This window comes from Staurois parvus, unplaced genomic scaffold (assembly GCF_062004578.1).
Source record: "Staurois parvus isolate SC_StPar_1 unplaced genomic scaffold, SC_StPar_1.0 ptg000829l, whole genome shotgun sequence".
NCBI lineage: Eukaryota > Metazoa > Chordata > Amphibia > Anura > Ranidae > Staurois > Staurois parvus.
The window spans coordinates 432,649-446,743 of NW_028318625.1; the positions used below are offsets into that span (position 1 = coordinate 432,649).

General features: G+C 38.3%; 1 protein-coding gene across 4 annotated transcripts in view; it reads left to right on the forward strand.

The window, feature by feature from the left end:
- CTNND2 (catenin delta 2) overlaps nucleotides 1–14,095 on the forward strand; it is a 529,941-nt gene that overhangs the window by 329,485 nt on the left and 186,361 nt on the right. For all 4 annotated transcript variants that reach the window (XM_089655247.1, XM_089655250.1, XM_089655248.1 and 1 more), the window contains exon 13: nucleotides 7,305–7,488. In XM_089655247.1, the coding sequence (XP_089511373.1) occupies nucleotides 7,305–7,488 (184 nt within the window). The remainder of the gene's footprint in view (nucleotides 1–7,304; nucleotides 7,489–14,095) is intronic.

Here is a 14,095-nt window from a genome sequence, read left to right on the forward strand (position 1 = left end):
CACAGATGGTTAAAGGTCTGGGGGATAAAACTTATCAAGAGCGACTTCAGGAACTTAATATGTACAGTCTGGAGGAAAGAAGGGAAAGGGGAGACATGATTGAAACCTTTAAATACATCAGGGGGTGAATAAGGTTCAGAAGGGCAATATTCTCAATAGGATAACAAAATCAAGAGTACGGGGACATGACCTTAAACTAACTGAAGGAAAGTTCAAAACTAATCTCAGAAAGTATTATTTTACTGAAAGAGTAATGATGCTTGAAATAAACTTTCAGCAGAGGTGGTGAGCCAGTCAACAGTAAATAGTGTCAAACTTGCTTGGGACAAGCATAGCATAGATCTATACTCAAACAAAAAAGCTAATGAAAAAACCCCAAAACAAAACAAAAAATGGGCGGACTCGATGGATCACTTGGTCTTTTTCTGTTGTCACTTTTCTCTGTTTCTAAGTTTCTCTTCTCTACATCCATACAAAGTGCTGAATTTATACAGCTTGTCTGAGAGTTCAGAAAACAGGGGCCAGAGAGCTGAAATCACACACTGAAGAGCTCAGTAAGGGGAACTCTGAGAGGTGATTGGAAGGAAGAGATACACCCCCTTCCACACAGCTCACAGGACCAGAGCTGAGGTCAATCTGCAAGAGATCCCTCCCCTGTCAGCATTTTTCTCTTAGTGGGAGGAAAACCTGTTAGAAGCAATTAATGCTGATAGCAGAGGAATGAAACAGCAGACAAACATGCTACTTAGTGCTCTTAATTGAGACAAGTACACACTATAGAGAGATATGCTTTGTTCATATTTCATGTCTGAGGGTTACAGCCACTTTAAGGATAAAACCTGCCCTGTCTCTCACTTTCTACATTATAGCCTAGCAAAGTTGCTTGTGTACTCTCCAGCCACTGTACAATATGTATGGCATGTGTCTCTGAAATAATACACCTACATTTTTGTTTCAAGGTAAAAACTGCCTTGTCTCTCCCTCTTGCATTGCGGCTCTTATCACACTGTCCAGTGTCTGTATTTATGGCTATTGTTTCTTACATATTGTCCAACCGCTGTACACTATGTGTAGTTATTTTGTTTTTCTGAAATTAAGCACTCTCTTTTTATTTCAAGATAACACTTGCTTTATCTCTCCTTTTTTTACATTGCAGTCTAAGCAAAGTGCTTGCATACTGTCTAGCCACTATACACTATAATTTTTATTTAAGGATGTAACCTACTTTGGCTATATCGTCTACATTGCAGCCTTACCAACCTGTTTACATTTTGTCCAGTCATTAAACATTATTGCAGTTATTGTCTCTCACATAATATACTATAATTCTTACTGCAAGACAAAACCTGTCACATGTCTTGTCACTTTAAATTTGCTACCTATTCAAGTGCTTGTGTACTGTTCTGAAGCTAGCCAATTTCTACCAAACACATGACTGATCTGTATATGTATATGGTACTATCAGATAAAAGTTATTGAAATGTAAACAGTATAATGAATAACCCAAAATGGTACAAAGGTAAACATTAAGCTGCCAGAGCTGAAAAGGTTAGATTAATAAAAACTTAAAAATAGAAAATGTCTGCATGCTTGGAAAAATCTGTATGTAAATGGGTAGAAAACCGGCTAAAAGATCGTATTCAGAGAGTAGTGGTTAATGATTCATGCTCTGAATGGTCTAGAGCTGTTAGTGGTGTACCCCAAGGTTCAGTGTTGGGACCTTTACATTTTACTATATAAACAATATAGGGTCTGGGATTAAAAATACCATTTCAGTCTTTGCAGATGACACCAAGCTATGCAATGGAATAACGTCCTTACAGGATGTCTTCAACTTACAAGCCGACCTCAATGCACTGTTTAATTGGGGAACTATGTGGCAAATGAGATTTAATGGTGATAAATGTAAAGTTATGCACTTGGGAGCTAAGAATATGCTGCATGCATCATACATACTAGGGGGGGTACAACTGGGGGAATCAATGGTGGAGAAGAATCTGGGAGTTCTGGTAGATCACAAGCTTAATAATGAAATGCAATGCCAAGCTGAAGTTTCTAAAGCTAGCAAAATCTTCTCTTGTATTAAGAGGTATAGACTGCAGAGAGAGATATCATTTTACCCCTGTACAAATCATTAGTAACACCTCTTATGGAATATGCAGTTCAATTTTGGGCACCAATTCACAAAAAGAACATTGGGGAACTGGAGAAAGTACAGAGAAGGGCAACCAAACTGATAAGAGGCATGGAGAAGGAAAGATTAGAGGAACTGAATTTATTGAGAAGAGGAGATTAACCTCCCTAGCGGTACTGAGAAGTGGTGATTAACCTCCCTAGCAGTCTGATTATGTCAGTATTTCTGTGCTCAAAGCGGTATATTGTTTTCAATGGAAATATGTTGTTTTTCTATTGTAGGCCTGTAATTCTTAGGAATAACTCACTGAAATCTGTCTGAACAAGAGTCTAGTAAACATCCCGGGTATGATAAAATTTGAAACACAAAATCATAAATTATAATATAATAAATAATCATAAAAAATAATAATATAATACTAAATTTTATTCAATAATGTAATCAAACCAAAAACACTGAAATTTGAAATAGAGCGCCAAGTTCGCAAAATCGTTTTCAGTGTCTGATGACGAAATTCCCCACAAATCACTATCACTCAATTATGCAAGTGGTTCTAATTTACTATCGCTGTTCTCTACCTGGTCTAAAACCGCTTTTGACCTAAAGGGACGCTTTTTGGACGCCATGGACGTTTCTCAGTTTCCAGGCAGAAAGAACAGTAAAAATGCAGGCAGGGCGCCGGACAAAGCACTCGGGACAAAATGTATGTGAAATGGTTTGATACAGTAATGTAATACTAACAGATTTTAGTGTATTGAGTGAATGTAAAATTTTTAAATTTTTTAAATTCATTGTAAGAACACTGTTTACAGCAGTGTGCAGGAGCTAAAAGGGGAGGGATCTGTATTGTTTGCACACAGCTATCTCCCCCATCGGAGATACTCAGTGATCACCGGGTGCTGGTGAGTAAGCACCGACCAGAACCGAGTGATTGACAGCCGATGCCGGGAATGGCGGCACACACCCCCTACAGAGAACTGCAAAATCACGTATGTACATAAAAGTACAGAGAAGGGCAACTAAACTGATATGAGGCATGGAGGAGATCAGCTATGACGAAAGATTAGAGGAACTGAATTTATTCGCTCTTGAGAAGAGGAGATTAATAACGGGGGATATGATCAACATGTATAAATACATCAGTGGTTCATATAGTGAACTCGGTGTAGAGCTATTCACCCTGAGGTCATCACAGAGGACAAGGGGGCACTCTTTACGTTTGGAGGAAAGGAAATTCTCCAAATACGGAAAGGTTTCTTCACAGTAAGAGCTGTGAGAATGGGGAATAGACTGCCTCAAGAGTTGGTTCTGGCCAGCTCAGTAGATTGCTTCCATAAAGGCCTAGATTCTTTCTTGGATACACAGAATATAACTGGATACTAACATTTATAGGTAAAGTTGATCCAGGGAATATCCCATTGCCTCTCGGGGGATCAGGAAGGCATTTTTTCTCCTGCAGGAGCAAATTGGATCATGCTGTGCTGGGTTTTTTTGCCTTCCTCTGGATCAACTGTGGGTGTAGGATTGTAACTTTTCTTTTTATGGTTGAACTGGATGGACTTTTTTCAGCCAGACTAACTATGTAACTATGTTTTAGATCTGTTGTGTCTACTATTTCTACCATTCAATTCAGACCTACTACCGCTGAATAAAAAAATCAGTTTTCGCAGACAAAAATCCTTTTTTCTAAAAGTAAAGAATCAGATTGGTGTGCTTCAGGTGCCAAGCTATACATAAAAATATGAAAACCCATTAAACATCCCAAATATGTAATGCCAGAATAAGGAGTCACTAATGCTGGCATACTGTTCCACAAGGCCCATACAGCTTAAAGGACTCTCCCAAGCAAGTTATTGAAAGGATTGGTGGTTTTTTTGCATTCAAAGGACCTTCTCCCAGCTGTATGGTTTTTTTTTTTTGTACCTATACCTCATAGCGGTGCCCAGCTCCCAATGGCATTGCCTATTACCCTTGCAAATGGCCAGAATTGATTATAAAGTTACCCCCTCATGGACTTCAGTGGGGTTCGGTTTAAGTTTGCAATTTTCATCCTTCATAGTGGCTTTGACAAATCCCCATGAACCCATCCCTGACACATTTGCTTTATTCTTGTTCTGGTAGCATCTCTAGTTGTTGTATTTCCCATCACTTTAATTTTCAGTGATATTCCGTGTTAAATAGAACAATTAGAGTAAATCTCTCTATAAGGGACACAGACATCAATAAAAACCTTTGACTTGCTGCCAAACCAGCTACTGACACAACATTTGCTTGTAATCACACTGAACAACATGCCATCAAAGGTTCAGTTCACTTCTAGTCCATTCACATTGCTTTCATTCAAACCCTGATGAAGGTTTTTTTGGACCCCAAATTGTGTTGGATAATGTTTGGATTGTCCCTTTATTGGAAGTCCTATGTGGAAATTTTAGCATTTTGGCACCTTCATTTACAATATTACACTACAAGCCAATGAGACCATGGAGATCTCCAGGGGTGTAGATACTGCTTGCAGGGGAACCAGATTCCTTACATCAATATCAATACTTAAAGATAGCAATATACTTTAATAATGATTTGTGGCCTGTGTTATAAAGTGTAATACTCATCCAAAATAATTTTATATACAGTATGTAACAGCCACTACATTTTTATTAGGTGTATTGGTAGAACTTTTGTTTTCCACATACATATGCACACATACACTTCTAGAAGAAAACACAAAAGGGTACACTCTCCTCGTGCATTACCGTGATGAAAAAGGATTTATTAAAATATAGACAAATATATACTCTCAAACCAAGGGTCATGTAAACAGACAAGGAACCAAAGGTAACAGTCCCAGACAATAGAGGTCCTACGACAGAGTATGTTAAGGCATTTCGTGCGTCGAACTCCTTTCCTTAGAGCTCTGCCACAGCAGCTTTCACCCACACCAAAATGCCGGATTCCCATGCATCGGAGCTAAACGCCCAGTGTGCATGAGGCCTTAACCACTTCCTATCCGGACACTTTTACCCCCTTCCTGTCCAGGGCAATTTTCAGCTTTCAGCGTTATCACACTTTGAATGACAATTGCGCGGTCATGCAATACTGTACCCATGTGAATTTTTTACTTTTTTTTGAGACAGATAAAGCTTTATTTTGGTGGTGTTTATTCACCGCTGGGATTTTAATTTTTTTTGCTATGCAAATGAAAAGTCCAAAAATTTTGAAAAAAAGTGTTTTTCTTATAACATTTTGCAAATAAATAATCTTTCATCATAAATCTTGGCCAAAATGTATTCCATTATATTTTTAGTAAAAAAAGAATAAGCCAAATTAGTTTATAACAAAAAATTATAATTTTTTAAAACAATTTTTACATTTTTATTCTAGTTTTTTATATTATTATTTATGGGTTTTTTTTTTACATACGGTCACCCTAGCAGTACAGTGTCATCATGTACTACTTGTGGAGGGTGATGAAGATTTTCTTTTTTTACAGTGATTGCTTTTACACCCATATAGGATGTAAAAGCAATCATTTCTCTTTCTCTCTGTCTGCATTCTTGCAGCCATTGAGAAATACTGAGTGAGCTGTGATTGGTCACAGCTTGTCACATGGTACAAGGATGTTGTGAATAGCCTTGTACCATGTCAACTCTGTGATCATTCACAGATTTCACACGTAGTAAGCAATGATGTCAGAAGTGACATCTTGCTTACTACTTTGCATGTGATCACTGATTGGCCAATCAATGATCACATGATCGGGACCTCGTACAGAGGTCCCGTCCGACGATCGGTGTTTCACTGTGTCCGGAGGACACAGCGGGCACTGGATCGCAGTGCTGCGCGCTCCCAGGGAGCGCGCACGGCTAGAAATGGTGGGTGACGTTTATGAACGGCAACCCACCCCTGGAGTACCACCGTCCTGCCGTTTATAAACAGCAGGCGGACGGCAAGTGGTTAAGCTGAATGCTCCACCTCAAATTAAAAAAAGACTTACCATTAAGTTAGACCTCACTGCATTCACAGAGGTAAATTCGCACTTTGGTAAATCTTTCCTGTGAAAGAATCACCTGCGTCTACAGCAGTTAATCTCGATAGCACACCCAGGGATTATGATGATGTTCCTTGCAAAACCTTGGCTAAATGCAAGCTTTACGCTCACCGGCCACTTTATTAGGTACACCTTGCTAGTACCGTATTTTACCCCCTTTTGCCTTCAGAACTGCCTTAATTCTTCATGGCATCACTTCAGAAAGGTGTTGGAAACATTCCGTAGAGATGTTGGTCCATATTGACACGAGTTACTGTTACCTTTTTATCATCTCGTACCAGTCTGCCCATTTTCCTCTGACCTCTGACATCGACAAGGCATTTTCGTCCACACAACTGCCACTCACTGGATATTTTTTTCTTTTTTTTATTCTCTGTAAACCCTAGAGATGGTTTTTTTTTATTCTCTGTAAACCCTAGAGATGGTTGTGCATGAAAATCCAAGTGGATCAGCAGTTTTTGGAATACTCAGACCAGCCCGCCTGGCACCAACAACCATGCCACGTTCAAAGTCACTTAAATCCATTTTCTTCCCCATTCTGATGCTTGGTCTGAACTTCAGCAAGTCATCTTCACAACGTCTAGATGCCTTATGCATTGAGTTGCTGCCATGTGATTGACTGATTAGCAAATTGTACTACCAAGCAATTGAATAGGTGTACCTAATAAAGTGGCCGGTAAGTGTATACCCACTGTCAACAGCAATTTTTTTCAGAACATTAAACTACAACAAATTTTTAAAACAGTATTAAAAATTGTGGATCCCAATGTTGTAATGCTTGGTAGTCATGCAGATGCAGAATGGAATGGCATCTCTCACACAGGCTCTACTAAGCATTACAATGTTGGATGCATTTTTTTGTACCATATTAAAGGTATTTGTAGGTTTTTAATGATATTATTGGATCCACAATAAGGTAAGATTTTAATGGTTTTATTTATCACAGAAAGCAAGCAGCTTTTGTGGTTATTTAAGTTCCAATTGAAGGTAGAGCGTGGCGTTTTTCTGTTTTTTTGGGGTTTTTTTGGGGGGGGGGTTTAAATGCACATGTGAAAACTAAAATAAGAACAAACTATACTTTTAAATTGAGTTATTTTTTATTAATTGCTGTTTTAATGCATGTAGGAGTTCTGTGGAACCTGTCTTCATGTGATGCCCTTAAAATGCCAATTATTCAAGATGCCCTCGCAGTGTTGACCAATGCAGTGATTATCCCTCATTCGGGGTGGGAAAACACTATCTTACAGGATGATCGTAAAATACAGTTACATTCATCACAGGTGCTGCGCAATGCCACTGGGTGCCTAAGGTAACTCTCAAAACAATTAAAAAAAATGTTGAAGTGTATTTAATATGTGCATTTATTTTATAATATAATTATTTTATATTTGTAGCTGTACAATGTATATGTGATCTGCTATAAAAAAAGAACTGTAGATTAAAAACAGACATGAAATATTACATACAATATTACAATGGCTATATAAAACAAAGATTTTTTTAAAATATTTTTTTCACTACTAATGTAAAACATGTAAATCAATAGCCTCCTGACTTTAGAAGCCACAACACTGAATGGTGTACAACTCAGCCATAACCAGAGGGCTGTGGAGGTTCATGGGCACTTGAAATCAGGGGACCAAAACAGGACTTTCTTAATTTTTACCAGATTTGTAACAGAGCAGAGAAACCTTTTTTGTGTCTCTAGCACAATTATGAAATTGGAAACTTTTTTCCACATTCATTAAAATTAGTTTTTTTATAACACATGGCAGACATTCGCCCACTCGTGTCCTACTAATGTTGGATATTGCATTCACGTTTTTATCATCATAGCATTTAGAAAAAATTTGTAATAATCTACAAGTTTATTAAGGTATAATCCACAAGTTTATTAAGGAATACTCCATACTTTTGACAAATGTAGCTATCTATTCAATCATATATTTTTTTGTTTTACAATCATTACAAAAGCAAACCTGTGTCAGTGGGGGAAATATTAATTCTTTCATCACCAAGACCCAATGATGCCTTGATTCCCAGGTCAGACTTTGAGGTGTTTATATGCAGGCTTTTATTTTCTCTATAAAGGCTCAAGTCTATCTGCACAAAAGAAAAGGTCTACTAAACCTCCCCTCCCTTCCAGAATATGTGGTAATCTTTTAAAGCATATAAAAACTAATAAAATTGCACTGCTAAAAATAGATTACTAAGGAAAGGTTTCAAAAATAATAAACTAATCCATGTAAATGATCAATTCTAACAAATGTAATTACCAATAGCCATGTAAACCAGTCACCTTTTTTAAATTTGATGATATTGTCATTGATGGTATGAAATTTCCCTGTGGAGCATGATGATATTTTGCTTTTATGGAGTGTAAAGTACCATGGTAATTTTAAGTATTTTGGTGTATTATTAAAGAAAGGTGAATATTTACATGCATTGATTATTATATGGATTATTTTATTGTTTTTGGTACCTTTCTGTAGTCTATTTTTAATGGTGTCATTTTGTTGGTTTTCAAATGGGCATTCTGGAATGGGTACACTTTTGTGTGTGGATGATATGACACAGGTGATTTACTGTATGCCTGATGCAAACCTGACTGGTTTTGCATATGCGCCTCTTGTGTGTCTAGATACAGAGGTAATTAAGGCTGAAGTTTTGGCCTATGTATTGGATTTCCAGGATTTCGTTCTGTACCTCCCTCTTGGGGGCGACCATCCCTTTGGAACAAGCACAGAGGTACATTTCCCCACAGAGCTTTTAAGTACTAAGTTCAGCAAAGTGACCTTGCTCCATTGTTCCTTACTAGATGAGACTTCAATACCCTTACATAGCTATGATCACCAGGGGCTAGGAGACCCTAGCAGACTCAATGTGCTGGACTAGCACCCACAGATTGTCTGGCATGAAGGTTTGACCTCACAACTGAGGTTGATGGTGGGTGGACAGTTGTCTGGTTACTAGGATCCCTGAAAAATAAAAGTAGAAATCTCGAAGATGTACTAGATGTTTTACTTTGATCGTATATTAATCCTGCATTGTCTCTTCACTGCTTGCTTCTGTCTTTTTATTTCTTAAGATTCTCAACAGTACAAGAGTCATGCTCTTTTTGTGCTCTACAAGTGTGAGACACCTTCAGAAGACCTTGTCTATCTAGAAGGAATACCTTCTCCCTCTGTTGGATTCCCTTCACCAGTGGGCCTTCTGTTTTTTTAATCAACAAACTAGTGACTATAAATCCTCCTCAAACATGACTTCTAGAGGTGCTTTTGCACTCTGGCTTCAGTTCCTTTCTAGCTGAATATTGTCACTGATCTGTTGTCCATACTCTGGAAACTCATTGAGGCATGGAGTCAGTTGTCAGCTCCACTATGGCTATAGGTTTCCTGTTCACCATTCTCTCTCAGGTATGAGCATTGTTGAAGTCTGCATTCTTGGATTCCTTCTTTGTATGCTAGAGGGCATTGGTTGAGTGCCAGGGCTTCAGTGACTATTACTGTCTTTTCTACTGTGCTGGATTTTCCTGTGTTATCAGTCTGGCCATCCCTGTCCCATATATCCTTTAATTGTAAAAGTACCCTATGAAACATGGTTTTCAACCCTGGCATACCCATTTACAACATTGTCTCACTCCTCAATGTTGCAAGGGTTTTTTGAGTTCATAGTGCCCCCTTGACAGTAGTGTCTATTGTGCACACATATCTTCCTAAAGAATCGTATGTCGGCATTGGACATGTCACTTCTGTCCTTGCACAAAGAGTCAGAGTCCCGGATGAAATCTCCCTTGTCGGTCACCCTTTATGTGTCAAAGACTGTTCCTGACTTGTTCCATGAACTGGTGCACTTCCTTCGACAGCTGGAGGAGGATAAGTGTTAGTCATCGCCTTAGTGCAGCTTTATGGATCACCATCCTTGTTGTAAGCAATTCTTGTTCTGGAGCTCCCACTATTTTGCCTATCATATGTTTACTGAACAGTGGTGTTGAACAGTGATCCTGAAACTGCTTCAATGTTGTCCAGCAGGTATCTTGTGCTGTTATGCTTGGTAAATACCAAATGTTATGGCACCAGTCTGGTACCTTTTGCCCTGGCTTAAGCTCTCATCAAACTCTGGTCACAATTCTTGTTCAAACAGTTTTTACCATTGGGGCATTAAGTTATATTCTCTTTATCGGGAGCAGTTCTGTTTTTTGTCTTCTCTGAGGATTGCTGGTCACATAACTGATGATTACCTGCATGGTCATGAGAGCTCTGGCAGGCAGCAGCGGTGATGCACATATGTAACTGTTGTGTGAAATATGCGTGCTGCTCTACTTCACCTATTGAGTAAAAAAAAAAAAAACCTAGGAAGAAGTCAGAGGTCACGACTTCAAACCTGTAACTTAAGTTTCTTTTGTATTGACAATATTTGAATGGTCAAGCAACAGTTAGCACAGATTTATGAAGCAGTATCAAACAAATCTATTTTCTTTTTATGAGAAAATAAGCAAAGAGGTGGCTGTGGATGTAATACTTAGGCTTTTGGCAGTGTAGCTCACAGATAGATAATGTGTGAAATGAAGGTTTAAATGTTTAAAAAAATTCAACTTTTAAACAGAAAATGTACTTTAAATTGTTCAATTGTCTATTTTCTAAATATTCTAAAGGCATAAGGGATATATTCCAAATTTAGGATTTGGAACTGTTGTGGAGAAACTTGGCCACAGTTGCAAAAACAGTGTGGTGGGCAACTTGGATTGTATTGAGACACTCTAAGGGGAACCAGGTACCAGCTGGTTAGAACTTTGTAATTCATCTCCACTGCCAGAACATTAGTTGAGCAGGATTTAGTGGTTTCCCAAATTTTCGCCACGTTGCTAGCATCTAACTCCTAGTTCTTAGATCTGATGACCATTTTTGAGTATAAGCAGTTGGTTGTTGTGATGATGGTGTCATGGGTTGCCTGTAAACAATGTAGATCAAATCAAGGGCATGTGGGTCCAAAGCACATTTGGATTCAAAATATGTAAGTATTCCAAGACCCTCAGGTTTGTAAGAAGTGTTTTATCTGTCAAAACATGATGCAATTAAAAAAATGGAGCTTTATGTGGAATTTGGAAGGAGTTTAAACTTAGATGCTTAAGCATCTCAACTCCTTCCATTCAAGTCTATATTAATGCAGCATAAACGCTTTGGCATGCACTTGCAGCGCATTTACAGCATGTTAGGCCTTGTTCACAACAGACAAAAAAAGGCATCCACTTTAACACATGCCAAAAACACGCATAGGGCATTTGGGGAGACTTTTTAATGCATTTAACATGAATTAAATGCACATCAAACTAATTGAATAACTTCATTAACGCTATAGGTGCGTTTGTTAAGTTCAGAAGGCCTAACAGCACCTAGAGCATTTAAGGCGTGTTAGTTAAGCTTTTATTAAGTGTTAACTGGGCATTGGGGGAGAAACAGTGTAGGTTCCTGTATCCCAGGATATACTGGGAAATAATAGAGAACTAGGACAGAGCAGTCACTTTTGGTTGTACAGAACAGCTGTTTGGTAACACCATTTCCTTCGGTGTGCAGGCAAAAACATCAACCAGCCAGCAATACAGACAGTACCAGCTAGGAAATGTGAAAATTATAACGTGTCACTGCGCAGCCAAAAACACAAAAGGATTAATCAACAAATATCTTAACACCAAATAGATTATTATCATAAAGATAACTGTGCAGCACTAGAAGTGAGACTCCCTAAACCTAAAAATACACATTTTTTTTTAAATTTTTAAACAACATGTTTTTCAACACATGAATACATGAAGATTACAATGATATAAATATACAGTATATATATATATATATATATATATATATATATATAATCTTCTAAGTGATCAATATTGCCACATGATGAGTGAGACCACCCAAACTTTAGCAAACTATGCACATGCAAAAAAACCTCCTTTGTGATCAAGCACTTATGATTGGTGGCACGCAGTAACACCTTTCTTGCTGGATAGATATAAATAAAGCTGTGCAGCGCTAGACGTAAGAAATATGGACACATTTTAAACAAACATGTGTTTCAATACAAATATACATGATGAAGCCCTGCCTAGACTATAATGTGTAAGGTGGCCTGATAGAATGAGGATTCAGGGTGACTGGCTGTCTGCTTTCAATTTTTTGGAGGTTTTTTTTAATCTAGTTGGATAGTGTCCTCTTATAGTGGGTTCGGAGCTCCTCATACTGTGATGGGAAAGACATCTGTAGTGTTATTGTGAAATATGTAATCCCAAAGGGCTTGGCGAATTGAAAAGCAGGAAGCAGTCTGTCTGTCTGTCAACACAACAGTTTTTGATTTCCAAAGTCCCACCTGGGACATAGGTGGTGATTTACAAAGGGCACATAAACTGTTCACTTTTCAAATGCAGTTGCAGTCTGCAAGGAAATTTACTCCAGAGCTGAGTAAATGAGGTGAAGCTTCACTCAAAGAATACCCAATCACATGCAAGGAAAATTAAAAAAAAAAACAGCATTTTTGCTTGCACATGATTGGATGAAGGAAGTCAGTAGAGCTTCCCCTCATTTACTAAGCTCTGGAGCAAATTCCCTTGTTCCCTTGCAGAGTGCAAATGCACTTGCAAAGTGAACAGTCTATTTGCTTTTAGTAAATCAGCCCCATGGTCTTATTACAACAAAAAAAAGCCTTTAGTACTCTAATGCTCACTTTATTTCTATGAGCAAACAGCACCTCTTTTGAACAATAATATCACAAATGATGTAGAAAAGTGCAGCGTTTAAATAAATAAATAAAATAATTAGAGACAAACTGACAAGTCCACTGCATAGTAGTTCTCCAGATCCATCCACACTGAGGCTGTGTGTTTAGCACTTGGACGTTTTCTCATTTCATTGGACAGAGTACTTAACCAATTTGACAAGGCCAAGTGCTTTGGCCAAAATGTTCCTCCACTGAATTCTCCTGACCACGATTCTTCTGTATTCAGGAGAGTGACGTTTAACTGCCCCTAAACTCTGCTGCTGTTAAACTCTGATAAAAGCCTATGTGTCCATGGACACATAGGCTTTTATTGATTTGAGTTCAGGGGCTTTGGCAAAAATACTCACGTCTAGGAGCAGCAGTGATTCCTCATGATTCAAAATGTGATGAAATGATCCACACAATGCATAGGCAACCTTATCCTGGTGCACACTTATGACATCTGCAGGGCTTGTACCTGGAGCACTGTACAGTGTGAACTCAGTATGTGTTTTTTTTTTTTTACCATTTCTGCTTGAAAATGCTCCAGTACAACTACTTTAGTTGGAAGCACAGCATACTGCAGAACTGCACAGCTGAGAGTTTTACAAGTTAGCAACTCTAAGTTTTACTTGGGCAGACTAATACCTCCTCAAGGGTAATAAGGGTCTGTATATATACCCTCTGCTGCTTCAAGGGCTTTGTTGTGGAGCTTACCTTGAGTTGGTTTCTTATTGCTCTGCATAATTTAGATGTGTCTGACACCAGAAAGAGGACCAGTCAAAATCCTGACCCAGATAGACCCTCAAAGAGTGTTTTACACTTTTCTTGCTCTGTACATCCTCAGCTGGATTTTCAGAAATGACAGCTTTATTTTATTTATTTTTTTCTCTAAAGGACTGCTGAAAAAGTTGATGGCCCCCTTTGTTGAACCTGCCTACATGTGACCTTAACAAGGTGATGGTAATCCACATCCTTTAAGAATTCAACAGACATAAGTCTCTCTTTAAGTTTATCTTTTTCCTCGCTGGCTCTGCTCTCAGGGTTGTCTTCTCCTCTACCTGGGTTTCCAGGTTATACCTGAACAGACTATAATCTTGTATCGGGAACTAGTATCTGAAGATTATCTCTGGCATCTGATCAAATTGCTAGATCATCTGGTG